This window comes from Lepus europaeus, chromosome 17, assembly GCF_033115175.1.
Source record: "Lepus europaeus isolate LE1 chromosome 17, mLepTim1.pri, whole genome shotgun sequence".
Taxonomy (NCBI): domain Eukaryota; kingdom Metazoa; phylum Chordata; class Mammalia; order Lagomorpha; family Leporidae; genus Lepus; species Lepus europaeus.
Window position 1 is genome coordinate 53578742 of NC_084843.1, and position 24609 is coordinate 53603350.

At 42.6% G+C, this 24609-nt stretch overlaps 2 protein-coding genes across 2 annotated transcripts in view; one reads left to right on the forward strand and one right to left on the reverse strand.

Moving 5' to 3' along the window:
* Positions 1 to 19544, reverse strand: part of JMJD1C (jumonji domain containing 1C) — a 292989-nt gene extending 273445 nt beyond the window's left edge. The window contains exon 1 of the mRNA XM_062213864.1: positions 19484 to 19544. The gene's annotated coding sequence lies outside the window, so the exon portion shown is untranslated. The remainder of the gene's footprint in view (positions 1 to 19483) is intronic.
* REEP3 (receptor accessory protein 3) overlaps positions 19161 to 24609 on the forward strand; it is a 95523-nt gene continuing 90074 nt past the window's right edge. The window contains exon 1 of the mRNA XM_062213865.1: positions 19161 to 19322. Within this exon, the coding sequence (XP_062069849.1) occupies positions 19291 to 19322 (32 nt within the window). The 5' untranslated portion in view covers positions 19161 to 19290. The remainder of the gene's footprint in view (positions 19323 to 24609) is intronic.

Genomic DNA, 24609 nt, shown 5'->3' on the forward strand with positions numbered 1-24609 from the left:
CTTTCCTCCTCTCTTTGTAACTCTGCTTTTCAAACAAAAATAATAAATCTCTAAAAAAAAGCCTAAATTAATATAAACAAGTGCATTTCTATGTTTGATTAATTAACCATGCCTTGTAAATAAATATTTTTATGTATGAAAAAAGTAGTGAGACATTGGCTCACTGAATTAAGGATTAAGCAAGTAAAATCATTGTTAAGTGCTGCCACTGCAGTTCAGTGAGTTGTCACTTGCAACACCAGCACCTCGTATCAGTGAAGTTGCTCTTGCAAGGTAGAATTACAGACAGTGAGAGGGAGAGACAGAGAGAAAGGTCTTCCGTCCGCTGGTTCACTCCCCAAATGGCCGCAATTGCCGGAGCTGCACTGATCTGAAGCCAGAAGCTTCTTTGGGTCTCCCACATGGGTGCAGGGGCCCAAGGACTTGGGCCATCTGCTACTGCTTTCCCGGGCCACAGCAGAGAACTGGATTGGAAGAGGAGCAGCTGGGACTAGAACTAGCACCCATATGAGATGTAGGCGCTGCAGGCGGAGGATTAACCTACCGAGCCACAGCGCAGGCATCCCATGTGGGCGCCTATTGCTATACTTTCAATCCAGCTCCCTGCTAATGCGCCTTGGGTGCAATTGAAGAGCACCAGAGTAGTTTAATTCCTGCCACTCACGTGGAGGCCTGGATAGAGTTCCTGGCTCCTAGCTTAGGTCTGGCCCAGACCCAACTACATACACATTTGGGAAGTGAACCACTGGATCAAAGATCTCTCTCTCTGTTACTCTGCCTTTCAAATAAATAACATATATCTTAAAAGAAAATCTGTAGTTAACAATTTTGAACTAGGACGGCTTTAAATCACATTAGACATTAGAGAAGGTAGAAACTTTTCATATATTGACATTAACTCATAGATTGATATTAATTCAAAGTCTGTGATTATTTTAGCTATCCATTAAATAAGAGATGTTTATTCTAATTAATCCATTAGCACAGTATTTTTTTTTAAGTAGGACTCACATTAAAGTGTTAAGTGCAGGTAGCAAAAATGAAACAGTACCCTCCTCCAAAAACAAAACAAAATTGAGTAAAATCAGATATTATCCAAAAATCTCTAAAAGTCTTAAGTGATTACTTTTGCTTATTTTATGTGGTAAAACACTTAAAGTAAGTTCTCTCCACAATTTTTTAAAGTTATTATTTATTTGATAAAAGTTCCACAGAGAGGAGAGGGAGAGAGAGAGCACGCTCTTCTTTTTTTTTAAGATTTATTTATTTATTTGAAAGTCTGAGCTACACAGAGAGAGAAGAGGCAGAGAGAGCGAGCGAGAGGTCTTCCATCCACTGGTTCACTCCCCAATTAGCCACAATGGCCGGAGCTGCGCCAATCTGAAGCCAGGAGCTTCTTCCAGGTCTCCCGCGCAGGTGCAGGGGCCCAAGAACCTGGGCATCTTCTACTGCTTTCCCAGGCCATAGCAGAGAGCTGGATCAGAAGTGGACCAACCCAGAGAGAGAGTTCTTCCACCTGCTGGTTCACTCCCCAAATAACTGCAACGGCCAGTGCTGGGCCAGGCCAAAGCCAGGAGCTACTTCCGGGTCTCCCACATAGATGCAAGGGTTTAGGGACTTCAGCCATGTTGCCCCGCTTTCCCAGGCTATTATTAGACAGCTGGATCAGAAGTAGAGCAGCCAGAACTCCAATAGGCACCCACATGGGATGCTGGTACTGCAACACCAGCCCCACCAATGAATTCTTTACACACCTTTGCTGCTACAAGCAATGCTGCAATGAACATGGGATAACTATTACTTCTTTGAGATCTGATTTCAATTCTTTGGACAAATACCCAAAGGTGGGACTCCTGGATCCTACAGTGGTTCTATTTTTAATTTTTTTCAGGAACCTCCATACTGTTTTCCACAGCAGCTATACTATTTACATTCCCACCACCATTGTACAAGGGTTTCAATATCTCCACATCCTTGCCAGAACATGTCATTCATATATATATAGCTGTCAGTTCGGCCTCGTGTTTGGCGAGCTGCCTTTAGTGGTTGCACTAAAAAGTAGAAAACAAAACTTCTAAACTTGTGTAAAATTTATAGGCAACACGGATTGAACACTAATATACTGATGCAGTTCACTGCCTTCATGTCAAGAAAAAGACATACATTCTAAATAGCCAAGATGGAAAAACAGTTCAAAAAAACTGAAGGGCATCCTTTCAGCACAGGCTGAAAGCAGGTTATGTAACCAACAACTATTAAAAAATCAAATTAAGTAAAACAAATTTGCAGTAGAATCTCAGTTCTTCAAGCCTCATTTATTAAGAAATTATAAATTCAAACTTGTAAAAAGTCAATTTACATAAGATTGAAGGGGACATGTTAAAACAGCTTAGGAGATAAGCCATTACTTAATAAACTCACCTGTTTTAGGTGAATATTTAACTCTCAAAGGTTTTTTGGTAACAAAATCACAAACCTCATTAAGATAATGTTTCTCCCCTGTATCACACTTATAGAATTATAATACATAGTACATACATATAAAATTCCCATTTTATAAAAGAGGATACAAAAAAAATTGAGTAACTTGCCCAAGATTCATAGTCAATCAGAACTTGGGCTTGAATCCACATTTCTGACTGCTGGACTTTGCAACTCAATTGGGACACATGAATGCCCGTTTTATCAACTCATTTCACTGTCATTTTTATTAGATTCTATGAATACACTTTATACTTTCAGTACAAAAATTAGAATTACATGGAGCTTATAAGTTTTACACTAGTTTCAAAGGTGTTGCAGAAGACACAGTGACCAGCTTAAAAAGCCTGAACCAAATATCCTGATATTAACTGCACCTTTATTTTTTTAAAAAACAACTTTTTAAAAATGTTCATATACTTGAAAGGTAAAGAGAGTGAGAGAGAGAGAGAGAGAGAATTCATCCAACCACTGGTTCACCCCCCAAATACCTGCAACTGCTAAGGCTGAGCCAGGTAGAGGCCAGGAGCCCAGAACTCCATCAGATCTCCCTTGTGGGTGGCAGAAACCCAAGAATTTTAGCCATCATCTACTAATTTTCAGAATGCATTAGCAAGAAAGCTGGATCAGGAGTTGGGGTGCCAGGACTCAAACCCAGGTACACACGGGATGTGGCTTAACCTGCTGCACAATGCCCACCCTAATTGTACCTTTAAAGTTAACAAGAAGCACTGCTAACCGTATCACATTTTTCAGCCCCTTCTCCCTTCATTTACTTTTAAAAGGTACTAAATCCAAGATCCTATTCAAGTTAAAACAACATTTTATTAACAACACTGGTTTTTGCCAGATATTGCTTTATTAATTCTCCAGCAAAATTATTCCCTGAAAACAAACTAGTGGTGGTATTGAGAGAGAAAGGAAAGACAAGGAGAAGGAGTTGGAGGCAGGGAGAAGGGAAAGACTTCATTTTAGTGTTTAAACTATAGTCAAATTCATCATTTTCTGAAACTAATAAGACTGAACTTAAGGGAAATATTTTTCTTCCCATGTTGGAAAAACATCCTAATGGCGACCAAGGAAATACACTTTATTCATTCCTATACATTCATGTTTATATTGATTCCAATTTGAATATACTGTAGTAAAACAGAATGCTTGAGAGACACTTAAGGTCATAACTATTTTTTTTAATTCACCAATCCGAAAATTTCACCTCTTCTCTCTCCCAATTTCCACGTAAGGTGAGCCCTAAAAACAGCACCAGCAGCTCACTATTGTACACCAGTAAGTACCCCACTTACTATTGAAGCTGAAGCCTATTTCCTCTCACCCATGGTTCACTCAATGTAGAAGAGGTGTTTTTCATACAGGATGGAAACTTTAAAAACCTGCCAGTTCTTCGCAATTCTTTCTCCACCCACAGCTGCCAATATATTATGTTCTTTGCTCAATTCTTTTTTTCTTAAAGCAGAGAGAGTCGTTATTGGAGACAAAAGGATCAAATTCTGAATACAAGAATTTAGGTAATTCTAGGAACTTGAGCTGCACAGTTCTAAATAAAATAATTGTGGGCCAGCGCCGTGGCTCAACAGGCTAATCCTCTGCCTTGCTGCTCCGGCACACGGGGTTCTAGTCCCGGTTGGGGCACCCACCAGATTCTATCCCGGTTGCCCCTCTTCCAGGCCAGCTCTCTGCTATGGCCCGGGAGTGCAGTGGAGGATGGCCCAAGTCCTTGGGCCCTGCACCCCATGGGAGACCAGAGAAGCACCTGGCTCCTGGCTTCGAATCAGCGCGATGCGCCGGCCGCAGCGGCCATTGGAGGGTGAACCAATGGCAAAAAGGAAGACCTTTCTCTCTCTCTCTCACTATCCACTTTGCCTGTCAAAAAAAAATAATAATAGTAAAAAATTAAAAAAATAAATAAAATTGTAAAATAGAATGGATAATAATTATTGAACACAAACTATGTATTAGGCAATATGCCAAGTGCATAAGGTACTGTTATCTCATGTGATCCTCAAACTAACTCCTGAGCTACATAATATTATTACTCCCATTTTGAAGATGCAGAATGAGTATTGGAGCTAGGCAGCCTATACAACACAGCACAGCTAGATGACAGACCTAGAAAGATTTGAAGACACAGGGCTGAGTGAAGTGATGAAGCTCCAAAAGCTCTCAATACAACAACCGTTTAACAGCAAAACACCATAGTTAAAATTATAGGAGTAGTGGGCCGGCCCCGCGGCTCACTTGGCTAATCCTTCGCCTGTGGCGCTGGCACCCCGGGTTCTAGTCCCGGTTGGGGCGCCGGATTCTGTCCTGGTCGCTCCTCTTCCGGTCCAACTCTCTGCTGTGGCCCAGGAGTGCAGTGGGGGATGGCCCAGGTCCTTGGGCCCTGCACCCGCATGGGAGACCAGGAGGAAGCACCTGGCTCCTGGCTTCAGATTGGCACAGCGCGCCAGCCATAGTGGTCATTTGGGGGGGGTGAACCAACGGGAAAGGAAGACCTTTCTCTCTGTCTCTCTCACTAACTCTGTCAAAAATAAATAAATAAAAATTTTAAAAATTATAGGGGTAGTGAAAGCTTTTAGCTCAACTGAGTCAATTCAGTATGGACAGCACATGCTGCTCTAATTATAATCTCTGGTTTAAAATGGGGAGGCAAATTATTAACTAAAGGTTTTGAGAAAAATGTATCAGGGTCATAGTAGAAAAACAATTTAATGGGGGCAGGTTCTGTGCCACAGCGAGTACAGCCGCCACCTGTGGTGCCGGCATGCCAAATGGCTGCCTGTTCAAGTCCTGGCTGCTCCATTTCTGATCCGACTCCCTGCTAATATGCCTGAGAAAGCAGTGGAAGATAGCTCAAGTGCTTGGGCCCCTGCTACCACGTGGAAATCTGGATGAAGCTCCTGGCTCCTGGCTTCAGATCGGTCCAGCTATGGCCACTGCAGCCATTTGGGGAGAGAACCAGTGGATGGAAGATCGGTCTTTCTCTCTCTCTCTCTCTCTCTCTCTCTCTCTCTCTGTAACTCTGCCTTTCAAATAAGTAAATCTTAAAAAAAATTTTAAAAGATCCCTTCTGCAAAAAAGTTTGGAAAATAATGGACTAAATGACCTCAATAATCTGTGATAGATCTAAGAAGATCTGAATCTGCCAAACACCACTTCTACACCAGAAATGTGTCTGCTCCAGCCTCAATGCTGTCCCTCTCTCCATCCCTGCAGTAACACTCACAACCCAACAGCTGCTGTTCATCACCGCTGATGGGCCTAGGAAAACCCCGACACTCGCTCTCATCAGGATGAGCTGAATAAAGGCAGCTAAAACTGATTCAACAGGTATTCTTTGCAGTGAATCCTCAGTGACTCTCCTAATTTATCACTCAAGGCCAGACTGCTACACCACTGCAGCACTGGACTTGCTGCCAGCACTGCACCCAACGCTTTCAAGCTTTGCTGTCTGTGTTTTCCCTCTCCATGCAGCCTCTCTCTCTCAAAAAAACTCTACTCAGCTGATTCCTTTCCTTCAAACAGAGCAATCTCTCCCTCTCCTTTGAACGTCTTCAAAATCAGCAAATATTTTTTACCTGGCACACGATCCTGGCCCAACAATTATCTGTCTATGTGTTCTTTTTCCTAAACATGACAGAATGCTTCTCACAGTTCAGGTGCTCCACTGCAAAAGACTATCTTCAATATTTGTGCTAGATGTTTACTAATCTTAAAAAAAAAAAAAAAAACCCTTGCATCCCTGCTATAGCATGCAGCTTATAAAGGGATTTCATGCGTGTCTCCATTTAATTCTCTTAATCACCCTATACAAACAAGCAGTCTAAGCCATTACCCTTAATTTGCAGATGAAGAAGCAGAAGACCAGCAAGACAAACTGATCTGCGCAGGTCTCATCATTCATATCCTCATCATTCATAGAGCCAAAGCTGGAATCACGAACCACAGCCTTCCTGATGCAGTGCTCAATGTCAAGCAAAGACAATTAGCCAGGCACAGGATTAGTGTAAAAGTCTCAGAGTTCCCTTCCAGAAGCTTTCCAACATACTACCAATATGAGCCTACCACCAACAGGTCCTTTTACTACAGAACAGAATTATAACCAAGACTTAATTTTTAAGAAAAATAACTGACTACTTCTATTTCTGCCAGAATTTATAACTGCATTATTCCTATTAGTTTGGACCGCTGAGACAAAAGCTTCTTGTAAACACTAGTTAAAAGCTGCACAATTTGCTAGAGGTTCTTTCCACCTGCAGAAAGACACTAAATTGACAATATTTTTAAATACTTCTCAAGGATATACCAATTTAAAATTCTTAAATTATAACTAAAAATTATTGGGGCTGGCCTTGTGGCACACTGGTTTGGGCCACAGCATACAAAGCCTGCATTTCATATAAATGCCTGTTTGAGTCCGAGCTGCTCCACTTCTTATCCAGTTTCTACTAATGCACCTGGGAAAGCAGCAGAAGACGGCCCAAGTCCTTGGGACCCTGACATGCACATGAGACACCTGGATGGAGTTTTGGGCTCCTGGCTGTTCACTGCAGTAACTTGGGGAGCGAACCAACACATGGAAGATTTCTGTCCTTCCTTGTCTATCTCTATAACTCTGCCTTTCAAATAAAGTTCTCTGTGAGCTTCAGAAGTTTGTAGAAAACAAAGTTTCAAGAGGGTGATGCATACACAATAAAGAATAAAATTCAAATCAACATCACAATTTTGGAATATTCCTTATAAAGTCACTTTTGAGAACCCAAAAGGAAAAAGGAAGCAAATAAAGCCTTTAAACACATACTAGATAGGCCCTCCCCCACAGAATCTGAAACAGGACTTACATAAAGTCTTAGAAGTAGGGTGCAGCATCAATGGCCTGGTATCTGAAAATGTAAAAATATATCTAACATTTTCCCTGCAAAATGTAACCTAATCTTTATTCTCTCCAGTAGAAATTTAGGAGTATCCACACATTTTCTCCAATTCAGCAACATTACTCATCCTATTTAATAATTGTTAATTTGACAGGTAAGGAAATTTTATCTGGATTTTCTAAGCAATCAGTGAGACTGAAATTATTTTCTTAGTGTGATGTGGCAAAATACCAGCAGCAGTCTTCTTCCCTTTGCTAATTTCTTAAAGAGAAAGGACTTCCTGAAATTAAGGTGATTAATATAATAAAGGAATAAAGTAAAAATGTTGACAGGAAGTAAGGTTGTTGACTGGGAGTTAAGAAGAAAGTTTTAAGAGTCTGACTGGTACGGAACTCCAAGAGAGCAAGATATATAGGATAAAAGGGACTCAGCAGAAATATTAATATGGTTATTAAAATTATCTTTAATACTCTTTGAGGACAAACAGAATTCCTTTTTAATAACTTCTGGCACTGCTATGCTTCTTAAACAAGACCCAGTTCTGAACTTGGACCATGTGCAACTTGGGATCAGCTGGGATTCTGTTCTGGCTTCTAGAGCTGCTTTTGTAAACTGCCTGCTGATGTTCTTTGCACATTTTCTTTTGAAATTTGTTTACTTTTAGATTAATAAAGTTTACTTTTAGAGCAGTTTCAGGTTTATAGCAAAAGTGAGCCAAACATACAGTTCCCATGCATTCTGTCCCCAACCTCTCTCAATATCAATATCCCACAAAAGCATGATACATTTATTACCTCCAATGAGCCTACACTGACAAGGTACCACCTGAAGTCCATGGTTAACATTAGGGTTAAGTGTTGAGATATCTTCGACAGATTTTGACATATGTATAACGGCATTCATTCACTACTGTATTATTACACAGAAGAGTTTCACTGTCTTAGAAATCCTGTTCTCTGAGGCAAGCATGCATATGGCAAAGTAGTTAAGACACCCCTTGGGACACCCACATCCTACACAGGAGTGCCTAGATTCGAGTCCTACCTAGCTCTGCTCCCGCTTCCAGCTTTCTGCTGATATACACCCTGGCACACAACAGAAGACGGTTCAAGTACCTGAGTTTCCATCACCCATGAGACCTAGATTGAATTCCCATCTCTTGGCTTTATCCTGGGTCAGCCCCAGCTATTGCAGGTATTTGGGGAGTGAACCAGTGGAAGCTAGATTCTGGGGTGACTTTTTTTGTATATAACTAGTAAGTTATTCCAGCATATCTTTTGATTTTTTTTTCTCTACACTGTATGGCACCTTTGCTCCTCTGTCAAAGATAAGCTGAGTATATTTATGTGGATAAAGTCTGAGTGCTAGTCCACTCACTGATCTGTCTATTTCACTGGTACCACAGTATTAATTAGTTTAGCTTTATACTAAGTTTTAAACTTGGGTAGTAACAGTTCTCCAACTTTGTTCTTCAACACTTCGGTTATTCTGGATCTTCTGCCTCTCCATCTAAACTGTACGATCAGTTTATTCGTATCTACAAAATAACTCAGTGGAATTCTAATTGGGACTGCACTGAATCTATAGATCATGTTGGGAAGAACTGACATCATGATGCTATCAGGTCTTTTCTGTCCCATTCATGGGATACTTCTTCATGTATTTAGTTCTTTGGATTCATCAGAGTATTACAGGTATCTTCACATGGATCTTATCCATATTTTGCTATATTTATATCTAAGAATTTCATTTTGAGGGTGCCAATATAAATGACACCATGTTTTGATTTTAAATAGACTTGAGCACTGCCAGAACATAGTGAAGGAATTAAATTTTGCATATTAAACGTATTATCTTGCAACCTTGCTATAACAGCTTATTAGGGGGACAAGTGTTTGATGCTCTTCTTTACATAGATCCAAGTTTCTGATTTATATTATGTTCCTTCTCTCTAAAAAACATTTCCCCCCCACATGTTTCTTGCAAATCAGATCAACGAGCTATAAATTCCTTCCATTTTTGTCTGAGAAAGGTTTTGCTATCTCCTTCACTTTGGAAGGATAAATATGGCAGGGAAAACAATTATAGGCTGTTGAATTTTTCTCTCTCAACCCTTTAAATACTTCACTTTACTCTCTTCTTGCTTGTACGGTTATGAAGGGATGTTAGACATAATTCTTATCTTCATTCTACAGTTAAGGTGTTTTTCTTCCCTCTGGTCTCTTCCAAGATTTTTTCCCTATACCTCTGATCTCCTAAGTTTGAGTCTGGTCTGCCTAGGTGCAGATTTTCAGCATTTGCCCTGTTTGGTGTTCCCCGAGCTTCCTGAATCTCTGATATCTGACATTAATTTGGGGAAAATTCTCAGTTATTGCTTAAAATATTGCTTCTATTCCTTTCTCTCTCTCTTCTGTGCTGGCATTCCTATAATGGTATTGAGTAGGAAAAATAAGCTGTCAGTTTTCTCTCTGCTCTCCCACCACAATCAATAAGGAAGATTATTCAAAAGATATAGAAATTTCTCCCCAGCAGCAAGTAAGCAATCTGTTCTGCAGCAGAGGACCCCAGTTGGGTTCCCCTAATTTAATTCAATTCTAACACTGTCTACCTAAATATACAGTCAGATCTCACAAACTGAGGTCTCAGTACCCAAGACTTACCACTACCCCTACCCGCTTTAGATGGTAATTCCAAGCTTTAGGCCGTTATTACCTGAGCTTCCAATAGACTGACTATCAATGGGGGAGGAAGGTAGTCCCATAATCTCTTCAGGTTCCATTAAGTTGCTTGAGTGGCTCACAGAATTCAGGGAATCACATTCACCAGTTTATTATAAAGGCTATTACTAGTGACACAGATGAAGAGATGCATAGGGTGAGGTATGGGAAGAGGGGCACAAAGCTACCATGCCCTGCCCACGTGCACTACCTTCCTAGAACTGCCCCATGTTGAATTATCAGGAAGTTCTCAGAACCCTGTCCTTTGGGGTTGCACAGAGACATCACTGCATAGGTTTCTGATGAACTGGGGGAGGAAACCAGCAAGGCCTGTCTGTCCAGATTCTTCAGCAGTCCCTCCTGGAGGGTACAAAGCAAGATCTCTCTAAAGTGACAGGAGTCTTATGACCTACTCTCTGATCTTCTACAGCCTGTCTTGGGGAGGGAGGTTTAAGTAAGAACCATGGGTGAAAACATGTATGTATATATCAATCACAGTATAACAAATCTTTTACATTCTTGTTTAATATCACACAGTTCTTGGATACCGTTTACCGTGTGTGTGTGTGTGTGCATGTGCGCATGCTATTTTTTCCTTTTCATCCTAACTTTTCAGTTTTGAAAGTTTCTATTGTAATATCCTCATGCATTTAGCCTTGTCCAGTATACTAATGAGCCCATCAAAAGTATCCCTTATTTCTGTTACAATGTTTTTGATCTCTAGAATTTGTTTTTGATTCTTAGAATTCCCATTTCTCGGCTTACATTATCCACCTGTTCTTGCATACAGTCTACCTTTTCCATTAAAGCCCTTAGTATGTTAATCATGCTTGAAGTTATTTTTGTTTTTTAATTCTTGGTTGGCAAATTCCAACATTCTTGCCATGACCCAACTCTACTTATGATGTTCATTCCGTCTCTTCAAGCTGTTTTTAGCCTTTTAGTGTACCTGGTAATTTTTTGTTGAAAAGTGGATACAATGCAGAACTACAGTAAATAGGTCTTTTGCAATGTGGTTTTAAGATGTGGGGGAAAGGGAAACAATCTAGAGTCCTATGACTACAGCTCAGTCTTCTGGTGAGCCTCAGCCCCTGGACTGCAAATTCCAGTGAGTCCAGGTGGGACAGGCTGACTACAAAGAGCTGGAGTTGCTTATTTCCCTTTCCCCAAGCGGAAGGCTAGAGTTATAGGGTGATTTCTGTCCCCTGATTAGGTCAGGATTTGGTAAAGTGATTTCTCCTCAGTACAGATCTTGTAAGAACAGAATGGCTGGTGTATTTCCAAATGATTTCCTTTCACCTCCACCTGCCAAAAACACGAGGGGAGATTTTTTTCTCTGGTATTTAATGTAAGGATATGGTGGAGCTCCTGGAGGTTATACTCACAAAAGTGTGAGGGGCTTCCCCGTGACTGTGGAGTTTTTCAGTCTCAGAATTGTCTGCCTTGAACCTCCAATCACTTCTCAATTAAAGTTCAAGTTTTCCTGCCCTGGCACTGGTTCCCTCCAAGGCTTCTGTTTCAGTGGTTGTAACTCTCTGTATCTGCCCATCTGTCTCTCCAATTTTGGAAGCAGTGGTCTGTCCTGTGACCTCACTTCTCTGACAAATCTAAGAAGCATTATTTTTCAGTGTGTTCAGCTTTTAACTAGTTGTTAGGATCCAGTGGTGACCACTAAGCTTCTTACATGCTAGACTAGAAACTGGAAGTCTTCAGACATCTATTTTTTAATTGATGTTTTCAAAAAGGTATACACAAAAACCTTGACGAAAGAAAAGTTTGTCAGGTTTTACAAATACTTTTTACCAGTTTGGCATTTGTTTTGCAATCTTGTTAATATAATCTCTGGAGGCATGTTTCCTATGAAAGCCAATCTTTGATTCTGGTTTCTGATTTCTGACAGGAAGGGCTTTTTACATGATCAAGATTTTAGTATCTTCACCTATGATTTGTTCTTTTGTGGCACTTCTAATTTTCACATTTACATTAGTTAACTATCAGGAATTATGTTTTTCCTCGGTTTTCCTGGTTGTCACAAAAATCACTTACTGAGTTTGCCATCATGTTCCAACCAATGTAAAATGCCACTTTCCATTTAGACTAAATGCCTATTAATAACTGCGTCTGTTTCCAGACTTCACTTTGGAGAAAAACAAAACTGGGAACAGAGATTGTCCCTGAAAAGAACTAGGTAGCTAGAGAAAGGGGAGGGAGAAAAACTAACTTTTCACTGTTTTCCTTTTGAAATGTATTCCATGTTCTTTGATTTACAACTCAAAAACATCAATCAATGAGAAAAAAATTTTAAGTTCTGCTTACTAGGCAAAATTTAATTACAAAATATTTCAGCTTTCCAAAATTATTTCGACTTGCACATAATACCTGAAATCATAAACAAGCTTAAATCTGGAAACTATGATTTAAACTATCCTACTATAATGAACAAAATTCAGGCCAGCGCTGTGGCATAGCAGGTAAAGCTGTGGCCTGTAGTGCCACCATCCCATATGGGCAGTGGTTCAAGACCCGGCTGCTCCACTTTTTTTTTTTTTTTGACAGGCAGTTAGTGAGAGAGAGAGAAAGAGAGGAACAGAGAGAAAGGTCTTCCTTCCATTGGTTCACCCCCAAAATGGCCGCTGAGGCCAGCGCACTATGCTGATCCGAAGCCAGGAGCTAGGTGCTTCCTCCTGGTCTCCCATGCAGGTGCAGGGGCCCAAGCACTTGGGCCATCCTCCACTGCCTTCCCCAGGCCACAGCAGAGAGCTGGCCTGGAAGAGGAGCAATCGGGACTAGAACCTGGTGCCCATATGTGATGCTGGTGCCGCAGGCAGAAGATTAACCAAGTGAGCCATGGCACCAGCCCCAAGACCCAGCTGCTCCACTTCTGATCCAGCTCTCTGCTATGGCATGGGAAAGCAGTGGAAGATGGTCAAGTTCTTGGGACCCTGCATGCACGTGAGAGACCTGGAAGAAACTCCTGGCTTCAAATCAGCGCAGCTCCGGCCACTGCAGCAATTGGGGAGTGAACCATTAGATGAAAGACACCTCTCTCTCTCTCTCTGCCTCTCTGCCTCTCTTTGCTTAACTTTGACTTTCAAATAAATAAATCTTTAAAAAAATGAACAAAGTTCTTTAAATACGTCTTGAACTAGATGTTTCTCTGACATTTAATGTGATTAAACACAAAGCCATTTTTCACCCTGAAAGGTGGGAGGAAGGGAGGAAAAACTATCTAAATTCTTAATTGTTTCAGGTAAGCATACTACTTCAAATGTTCAAGAACCTCCCACCATGTCAACTCCTTACTGTGTATTTCCAAGAGACAGCTATCATAGATGCATTTTGCTTTCCTCATTGACTGTCAGCTAGTAAACTTTATCAGTATTTATGGCAAATACTTAATCTTTTTATCCTATAATTTGATCATTGTATTTTCAATATCATTTCTATATCAGATGCCAAACCTGATCTCCTCTGTAACTATAATACAATGAGCAGACCACCTGAGAAGAGGTAAGAAAATATATAAATATTTTCAAGCCACTGAAACTGCTCTCCCAATAGAAATGGGAATACTCAGTCTCATTAGCACACTCATTAAAATTACATGGGTTAGATGCTATCTCTGAATCTTGTAATTCTGCTCTCACAGCTTGCTCTCCTGGGTACTTTCCCACTCGCTGTAGATTTGCTAGTAAGTGAATTCTAATGTGCAGAAGATGCATATTTTCCCTATCTCCTAGGAAAACTAAGATGTAGAAAAGAAAGCTATTCTTTTATACTTTATTAAAAAAAAACATTTATTTATTTATTTGAAAGGCAGAGTTATAGCCAGAGAGAAGGAAACAAAGAGATCTTCCATCTGCTGGCTAGTTCACTCCCCAAATGGTTGCAATGATAGGGTTGAGCAAGGCTGAAGCCAGAAGCCAGAAGCTTCCTCAGAGTCTCCCACATGGATGCAGGGGCCCAGAAGTTGGGCCATCTTCCACTGCTTTGCCAGATGCATTAGCAGGGAGATGGATCAGAAGTGGGACAGCCAGGACTCGAACCAGTGCCCATATAGGTGCTGTAAGCTGTGGCTTTACCCACTACTCCACAGCGCTGGCCCCTACTTTTTAAAAATGTATTTGTTTATGTGAAAGAGTTAGAGAAGGAGAGACAGAGAGAGATCTTCCATCCACTGGTTCACTTCCCAGAAGCAATGGCCAGAGCTGGGCAAGGCAGAAGCCAGGAACTACATCCAGGAATCCCATATGGGTGGCAGGGCCCCAAGCACTTGGGCCATCCTCCACTGCTTTTCCCAATCCATTATCATGGAGCTGAAACTAAGTGGAGCAGCTGGGACACAAACTGGTACCCAAATAGGATGCCAGTATCGCAGGCAGAAGCTTTACCCACTACGCCACAATGTCAGCCCCCAAAAAAGCTAATTTTTTTTAACAAACTCTAATGACCTGTATCTTGAAAAAAAAAAAATTCATTAATATTTATTATTTATTTGAAGGCAGAGTTATAGGGGGACAGAGGGGAGCTCTTCCATCTTCTGGTGCATTCCCCAAAGGGCTGCAATGGCCTGGACTGGGCCAGGCCAAAGCCAAGAGCCAGGAAATCCATCTGGGCCACCATCATGGGTGGCAGGGATCCAAGTACTTGGGCCATCTGCTGCTGCTCTCCCAGGTACATTAGCAGGGAGCTGGATCAGAAGTAGAGCAGCAGGGACTCGAACTGGAACTCAGATGTGATGCCAGTGGCACAGGCGTCAGCTTTACCCACTGTGCCATAACACAGGCCTGCTTAGACCCTTATGTTTTAAAGCCCCTCACATTAGATCACAACACTGTCATCCTTGTTTAAAGGTAAACATACAATGACTTCCAAACATCACATTACCAGTAGTAAAACTAGATCTCCTGAGAAAATTTCCTTTGCACTAATATGCAACTTCCCTCCATGATTAAACTCAATAACCAGAAGAGAAAGGTATTTTTACACAACACAATGAAAGAACCACTCCACAGCACAACAATGAATGCAAGAGATATATAAATGAAAACAAAACAATTAAGCTCAGTATTCAAAACAATAATTTTCTGAGGCTGGCGTTGCCTTGCAACCAATTCAGCTTTCTGCTAATACGCCTGGGAAAGGAAGGTGCCCAAGCCCTTAGGTTCTGCCACCCACATGGGCAACCCTGATGGAACTCCAAGGCTTCTGGCTTTGGTCTGGCCCAGCCCTGTTACAGACATCTGGGGAGTGAATCAGTGGATGGAGGATCTCTCCCTGTCTTTCCCTCTCTCTGTCACTTTGCCTTTTGAAAGAAAACAAATCTTTAAAAATAAATAATTTTCAGTCTTCTATATAAGAAATGTTCTCAAGCACACAAAACACTACCACAGTAAAAAGCTTCTATGCAGAAAGTACTGCATTTTCTCATCCCTAGAGCCTTACCTTAGAGAGGCACTTATGTGATGGCTACCTGCTAGCAGATCTTAACCATCTGAGGCACCATCCAAACACAGAAATTAGAAATACCCACCATTAAAATCTAGACACTTTTCACAATGGGTCCTTCTCAGACAGATACTTTTACTTTAGAACAGAGGTTTTCAACCATACTAGATTCAATGTGCCTCTTCCATAAAATGTTCCCAATTTCCACTTTAGCACCCTGATATGAAATCCACAACAATCATTCTACAAAAAATTTCAAGTGTATGCACACATACTAAATAAAATATAAATGGAAAAGGGAAATGTGAACACTGGTCAAGACATAGATGTTTAAAGGGGCTGGTACTGTGGCACAGCAGGTTAAGCCACAGCCTGCGATGCCAGCATCCCATACGCACATCAGTTCAAGTCCCAGCTGCTCCACTTCGGATCCAGCTCCCTGCTAACGTGCCTGGGAAAGCAGCAGAAGATAGCCCAAGTACTTGGGCCCCACACCCATGTGGGAGACCCAGACGAAGCTCTTGATTCATGGCCAATGACCCTGGTCATTGCAGCCATGTGGGGAGTGAACCAGTGGATGGAAGGTATCTTTGTCTCTCTCCTCTCTTTGTGTAACTCTTAGTGTAACTCTTTCAAATAATAAAATCTTTAAAAAAATTTTAAAAAAGATTTAAAGAAGTAATTAAGTGAACACACTAACAACAAATGCACAGCAGTGTGTGATGCAATCTTCCAAAAACTGTAAACAACTCCTGGCCAAGTGGTGAACAAAATCATCCTTTCAATTTACACAACAGCTGAACGTGGAAATAGGCATTGGAAAATTCAGCCTCAGAAAAAAACTGACTTTACATATATGTAAAATGGAAATTCCAGGCTCAGATGATTACAAATGTTACATGAATACCAGGCGGGATATTCCCAGGTCATACAGGACACAGAAACAATACTTCACTTAGGACTGTCCCACATACAGCACAAGGTACAGCACCCTTGTCACCACCCATCAAATACTAACAGTCTCAATCATTAAAAAAACCAAAGAAATGCTTCCCAGTTTGTTCCTAAAGGACAACCCCCATCAGGACCCCCTGCCGACACAATCTCCCAGTGTACCACAGTATAATATAAAGAAACTTGGAAAGCCCGGATCACAGTTCTAGTTTTGTCTCTGTGAGCTATAGGATCACTGGTTAGTGAGTAATAGCTCTAAACCTCAGTTTCCATGGTATCAAATGGGAATAAACACTACCTGAATTTGAGTAGCCAAGATGACTCAACAACATGTGTGTAGCACACCACATGGGATTTGCAACCCATGTCCCACTGAGTGCTAAAGAAGGAAACTATTTCAATTAAACAGAATGAAAACAGTAAAAAGTAACATGAATGTAGAAGAGGCAGAAAACATATAATAAGCATATAAAGTGAAATCTAACACAGCATTCTCAGTCCAGGGACATTTAACAAAGCAGATAGTAACCACTGAAGGTATTCATGCATTGTCACTTAGTGAAATATATTTATAATGATGACCCCAAAGTTAGAAGGACATACATTTTTAAGAGATTTCTAATGCTCATGGCAGAAATTTTTAAAACTCTTGATATGTAAGAGAGTGACTGTATTTAACAAACATTATTTCAACTTTCACTGGGCATTTACCCTATCCTAGGTTAGGTACTAGGAAAATACAAAAATCTGCAATACACCATACCTGCCCTCACTTTATCATCCAATAAATGAGACATTGAGTAAAAGCAGAATGACAGAGTTACTAAGTGGAAATTTAAGTAATAAATTACAGGGGCCCAGAGGAAAGCATGAATCATCACCACTGAGCAAATTCAAGGTCATCTTCATGGCATAGGACATTGAAAAATGTGGATGGACTCTAACCTAAAATGATAAAGGATGGGGAGCAAAACATTACAGGAAAATTTAAGTCAGGGCAAAGGCACTGGACATGAAAATATAGCTTGTTTCAGAGAAGAGAGGTACAAAATGGGTGCACTAGGGATTGGGGACAAGAGCAATAAAAAATAAGATTGTGAAGAATATTTCAGAGCCTGCTCATGAAGGGATCTGAATGACATTTAAACATGTTGGAGTTGTATAAGGCAAGAGAATCCTCCAGAAAACTGGTTTAGAGGACACATCTGATCCCCTAACACTGCTGAACAATGACCAAAAATTAGATTCAGAACAAACACAAGTTATCACTGAGATTCCTGAGATAAAAATATTCTTTACACAATAAATAAGCAAAAAGAACCTAACCCAAGAGCAAAAAGCAGCTTCTAAATGCGTTTCTTTAATTTTTTAATCAAAATTTTACTAAATTTATTGACTCTGGAAACTGAAAAGAACTCAGAATAACCTAGGAGTCTGTGTCCCTTGATTTTCTTCCAAGCAAATCAGAGCACTTCCTGAACATGTTATTTAGCAATGCCTCCCAACGCCCCTGAAAGGCAAGAAGCAGCCAACAGTATTATTAGTCTCTTTTTACTGTGGAGAAACTGAGGAACAAAAAGAATAAATTACAGTATGGTCACAAAGTAAACCATCATATTTTCTAGGACTTTAATTAAAGATAAAATTAAAGGCTCCAAGCCTACATTTTACCCTTTATTCTTCACACCATCCGAATACCAGAATTACCTTTAATTACCTTTTAATCAGAAAAAAAAAAAAAAAAAAAGACCTAAACTTCGGGATCAGGTTTCTCAATTTGGTCCTGTCGCCAAAATTAAAATTCTACTCCTAAGACGACATTTACAGGAACTACAAGGTGTAAAGCGGCAACGCAACCTCCCCAAAAATACAGTTGTAAGCATCAGTAAAGGTCAGGAATCCCTGGCCCAGCTTTTACCTTGAATTATCTGGCTCAAGGAATACTGGAGATTTGCGTCAGAAAAACAAGCTGTGCAGATGCTCTGATGAAAAGGTGGCCCCAGACGCCCCGAAGATGGGTAGCACGACACGCTAACTGCAAACACGAAATCCAACACTCTCTTCCTCCATCCAGCCCTGCATTGCACCATGCACGGGGAGGCTCGAGGTATGTACCCCGAGGCCTGTGCAAGTAGGCCCTGCAAGCGTTTCCCTGAAAAATGCCGTACTGTGAAGATGCCCTCGGTGCTGGGCCTTCGTAAACAGCGAAGGGACCGGATGTGGGCAAGCACGCCTCAAACTCTCGGCTCTCCAGAACCCAGGGCCTGGTCTGGAGGTTTCTATCCCACACAGAGTTTCTGCAGTTTTATCTTTCACAGGCGCAGTGACGACCCCGACCCCCGAGTCCCCCTCCCCAGCCTCCAACACCCCCACACACTCTCTCTTCACGCCAGGTGGGCGTCTCCAAGGAGGCCGGCAAGGGAGGCCGCAGCGCAGGGGTGTGGGTCGCGGCCGCGTGGCGCGGACCAGGGTCCCCGCCGGTCCAGCCCCCGGAGCCCGGCCGCCTGCCCCCGGCCGGGACCAACGCGCCGCCGCCGCCGCCGCCTATCAGCGGAGCGCAGGGGCGGGGCCGCTCGGCTCCGCCGCGGCTCGGACGGCGGGCGGGGACGGGCGGGGGACCCACCGCGGCGCAGCTCGGGCCGCCGCGCGCAGACACCGGGCCCGGTTCCCGAGGGCGCCAGCGCGGCCCCGGGGAGCGCGAGGAGCCGGCGAGCGCGCGGCCTGCCGTTGGCGGCCTGGTCAGCCGCGCTCAGTGCCCACCCGCCCCGGAGCTGGGGCCCAAGCCCCCCCCCAGGAAGATGGTGTCCTGGATGATCTCCAGAGCCGTGGTGTAAGTGCCGCTCACGACGCCCCGCTGCCCGCGTCCAGGCCCGGAGGAGCCATGGAGCGGGGCAGGGGCCCGGAGAAAAGGAAGGCCCGGGCCTGGGCGGGGGTGGGGCGGCCCGGCCTCGGGCCCACACCCGGGAGCTGGGGGGCCCTCGGCTTCCTCACCCTGGTCCACGTCGCTGCGGGGCTCCGTGCGGCGGACGAGGGGCCAGCGGTTGCGGCTGCGGCTGCGGCGCGGCGCGGCGCGGCGCGGCGCGGTGCGGCGCGGCCCTGCTCGGCTGCGTGCGACTCGGCGCCCCTGCTCCGGCGGCGCTGGGTGGGCAGGCGCACAGGGCAGGCGGCGCGCGCCCCCTGCTCCCGTTCCCCGCGCTGCGCGGCACCGCCCTGTGGGCCCGGGAGTGGCGCGCCTCGTGGCGGCGACCTGCGCAAACTCCGCTGACGCCGAGCGCGGGAGGCTCGGCGATCCTCCCGGGGATGCGGCGGCGGCGGCGCCGAAGCCTTTGTATCCCGCGGCTGATGCGTTGCGGTGTCTCTCGCGGCGGCTGATTGCCATTGGGTCACGTGTGGTAGGAGGAGAGATTTGTCTGAAAACCTGAGACCGCTCCCAGCTCGGGATCCTTTGGAAGGGTCCCAGTTGTTGCCTGGTTTACAGCTTCCCGAGAAAGGCGGCTGTTATTAAAAAGGTGACGCCCGCCTGCTCGCCCACATCCCCAAATTGGCCCCGTCTCGGCGGAAATATTTGCTCAGGGATTGAGAGACGGCAGGTGCCTGTTGCCTTTGTTCAGATTGTCGCTTCATTTCATTGTGCTTTCACCAGCAAATTCTTCATGTCCGTTGGGTTGTGGCGTTTACTCTGTAAAGGTATATGAATATAACTTAAACTGATTCCCTCCTTCCAATGTAACCCCTCCCCCCCAAAAAGAAAAAAAAAAATAAAAGTCCCCGAGTAAACAACGATGACGTAGTCACAGCCAGGGCCCCTGGATCCATTCATTATTCACGATCAGCACCTTTATGAAATGTTTATGTGAGGCCGTGGGCTTCTCAGATTCGCTTTAGAATTTAGGGAAAATACAGCATTTCCAGATTGCTTATTTCGTTTTTAACGAGGAAAAAGGAGCTAAATTTTCTGAGGTTGGGTTTTTGTTGGGAATCCTTTCAGTAGCCCAACTGATGAGCACTGTAGCATTCAAAATTCATCAGTCCATTGAATGACCAACTAGTATTGAAGACTCAAAGCTTCCTGCGCTCATCTGTGCAAAACAAAAAATAAAGAAATAAAAGTATGCCACAGATGCCTTCAGACTGTTTTTGTAGCCTTTTCCAGGCCTCTGATCTTTGCGTAATCCAGGCACACCTTTCTCGACCTAATAGATGTATATCAACTGTTGCATCTGCCGCCTTAAGAAACTGTGCTTTTTTTAATTTCTTTTTCTTTTTTTTTTTTAACTCTCAGTTTCTTTGGCCAGTTCTTCAACTGATAGAAAATTGTGAAGCATTTTGATTTCCTTGGCATTACTCAAATGTCATTTGTGTTTTGATCATTGACTGTGAATAAGGCGTCTTTTCTAGACGCTACCTATAACATACAGGTCTGTAACAACTTGTTGACTTAATGAAATGGACAGTTAAGATCCACAGGTGTCTGCAGTCAGGGTCAGAGTGTCAAGGCTTTTAAGAGGTACACCCAGGTGATGCTCAGTGTTAGGCAAGAAAGTTATATGTGGTTGAAGGATCATCAGATGAGGCAAGGGCGATTCCATTTGCGATGTCCTTGAAGAGTGGACAGAATCTAGACAGGCAAGGGTTCCTGATGCAGCAATTGGTGTGAGCCCGAGCCTGAATTAGTTACAGTGGCTTGAGCCCCTGGGGAGAGAGAAATCTAGAAAGATAGGCTGGGGCTTGTTTTCAAGAAAGAAGGGATGGATCTTATATGGCAGCAACAGCTTCGCTGTGGAAAATTCTCTGCCCTTGTTTTGTGCAATGGAGAGACTCCGAAGAAAAGGAGACCACTTAGGAGGCTCCCTAACTGGAGAGACGGGGCCGAAGCCTTTAGTAATACAGCCTACAGAACTTAAGGTTTGAAGCAAAGGAAAGGGAGCAAATCTAAGGAAGAAAAGGTCATGGAAAGAAATGTGTTTATCAAGTGTTGGGAAACATTTCCTGAGCCATTGATCCCTCAGCACATTAGATAGCACACTTGTCAGGGAATACAAGCACCATTAGCTCTTTCTCCTTTGCTCTTCAGTTTCCGTCTCTAAACAAGAACAAGCAATCCTAGGATCTACCCAAACTTGGAAACCTTTTTCACACCAGCAGGTAGCATTTATTTACGTTCTTTCTAACCCACTGAAGCAGCCAGCTCATCCTGAGCAAGATCAGACAGTTCTTTCAACATGAACCTCTGTGGTGGCGGGAGCAGGAACACAAGGGATCTGTCACCAGAGCTGCGTGGGTGCGAGACCACGTTCTGCCCAGTCCCTGCAGCACAACCTGGGCGCAGGAGCACTGGCTGTGAAATTGGGTCTGGGTGCTAGTTAATAATGTGGCCTTGGGCAGCATACTAATCCCAGTTGAGGTTCAGTCTCCTCATCTTAAAATAGCTATAATATTTGCCTGCTGAAACTGTTGAGAAGATTAAATTAGTTTAGCCAAAAATGTGCTGAGTATGATGGCTGGCCTTTAGTTTGCACTTAAAACATAAGATAGATTTTTTTTGTATGGTGGATGGAAGAGGGGAGGTGAGGAGTAAAGTGGTACAGGAAAAAGAATATGACTGGACTGTCATCAGGAAATCTGTAACTGAAAAATGGCTTTGGTTTTATTAACCAGCCGAATGACCTTGAGTCAGTCTCTTACTCATTGCAGACCTAGTTTGTTAGTAGATGTGAAGGCATCTGATAATCCCTAAACTCTTTTGTCTAGCTCTAACATATGATGGTAGAAAGGCGGTTTTTTAATTGTTTACAGTCTATTTAAAATCAGTTTATTCTAACTTCCTAAACAAGATTGACAGGTTAGATAGCGATTTGTAAGGGAAAGTAATCTGATTACAAAATGACACTACATATATGATACCCCTATTTTACCTTTCGATACAGGACTCACAACTTGAGGGAAAGATCCTTTTTTTCCCTAACTTTTCTTAATTTATTTATTAGGGTTATTCAAAAAGTTTCTGGGCAAATGGGATTAAAAGAAGTTTAGGGCAGGTTGGGACTCCCACATTCAAGTTCTAACTCTACTGCCCATTCCAGCTTCCTGCTAATACACACCGCAGGAGGCAACAAGTGATGGCTCAAGTCTTGGGTTCCTGCCACCCAGTTGGGAGACCTGAGTTCAGTTCCCAGCTCACAGCTTTGGGGCCTGACCTAGCCCCAGCCATTGTGGGCATTTGGGAAATGAACTAGCAGATGGAAGCTCATTTTATTAATTTATTTCACAGGCAGAGTGACAGAGAGGGTGAGATAGAGAAAGAGATCTTCCATATGCTGGTTCATTCCCCCAGATGGGCACAACAGCTAGGGCTGACCCAGACTGAAGCCAGGAGCCTGAAACTCTGTCTGGGTCTTCCACATGAGTGGCAGGAGCTCAAGTACTTGAGCATCTTCCGCTGCTTTCTTAGGTGCATTAGCAGGGAGTTGGATCAGAAGGACTCTCCAGTATGGGATGCCTGTGTCACAAGTGGCTGCTTGATACACTGCACCACAATGGTGGCCCCTCAGCATCGTGACTAAGATCAGTACTAAAACCAGATTGCCTGAATTCACCTATCAGCTCTGCTGTTTACTGGCCGTGACCCGCTCCACAGGGATTAAGTATGGCCATACACATAATGTCCGTAGTCCAGCATCTGCCAAGTCATTAGTGTTCCATAAATGGTAGCAGTTGTTAGAACAAGGAAGAACATAGCTCCCATAAAATCCCAGCATACTGAACCTTTAAGCTATTTTCCCTGTTCATTTTTTCCTTTGAGTCTTTTTGTGTATAGGTACACAAAAGGTATAGGTATATCTTATAGGCTGCTCCAAAAACTTGTTTAATACCTTCTGATTGATGGAGTTAGTATTCATAATTTTCTCTTTTTTTTTTAATATTTTATTTATTTATTTGAGAGGTAGAGTTATAAACAGTGAGAGGTAGAGACAGAGAAAGGTCTTCCTTCCGTTGCTTCACTCCCCAGATGGCCGCAATGGCCAGAGCTGTGCCTGTCTAAAGCCAGGAGCCAAGTGCTTCTTCCTGGTCTCCCACGTGGGTGCAGGAGCCCAAGCACTTGGGCCATCTTCTGCTTTCCCAGGCCATAGCAGAGAGCTGGACTGGAAGTGGAGCAGCCAGGACTAGAACCAGCACCCATATGGGATGCTGGCTCCACAGGTGGAGGATTAACCTAATGTGCCACGGTGCCAACCCCATTATTCATAATTTTCAAAGCCATTCATTCTTTTTTTATTTTTCATTTAGACAGTTTCTAGTATTTCATTTTGATAAGTAATACTATAATGTAATTGCAATGCTACAGGGGACATCATTTACACATACTCATTGATTTTATTATTTCATTAGGATAAATAGACAACAGGAGTGTTTCTGAGTCAAGTATTGTGAATATTTTGATGACTGTTGATACGAATTGCCAGATTGCTTTCCAAAAGGATATTACTATTTTACATTGCCACCAGCATTATCTGAATACTCTCTTTACTTGTGCCTTTTAATTTTTCCTTTTTGTAAATATAAACAAAATATAATAGATATCTTTGTTCTCACTTGTGCTTTATTCCTTATTAGTAAGGTTGGATATTTTTTCTAATGTTTATTTATTAAATATATTTCCTGTTGTGCAAACAGTACGTGTATATACTTTTCTCACTTATCTCATGGTTACATGATAATTTACTTGATTTGTCTGCGCTCTTTGCTTCTTACATAATTAACGTTTTGTTATATTTGATGCAAAAGTTTCTCAATCTAATTTCACTTCTCTTAGATAGTTTATATTTGGTTGTGTGGAAAGTTTAGAGTTTTAATGCAATTCTGATTTCTTGATCACTTCTAAATATAAAAGTAATTACCCCAGATATTTGTTAAGCCCTTCTTTCTCATATAAAATGAACTTAATTTGGAGACTTCCTTTTTAATTCTATGTGTCCAAAGTTCCCCCTTTACATTAGTAATACATTTTTATTTTTGTTTTACCATAATTTTATTGCCTGGCAGTACTAGTAGAAACAGCCATCCTCTTTCTTTAACTGATCCTCTTCATTTGTATTTAATGGATATCTTTGAGACTA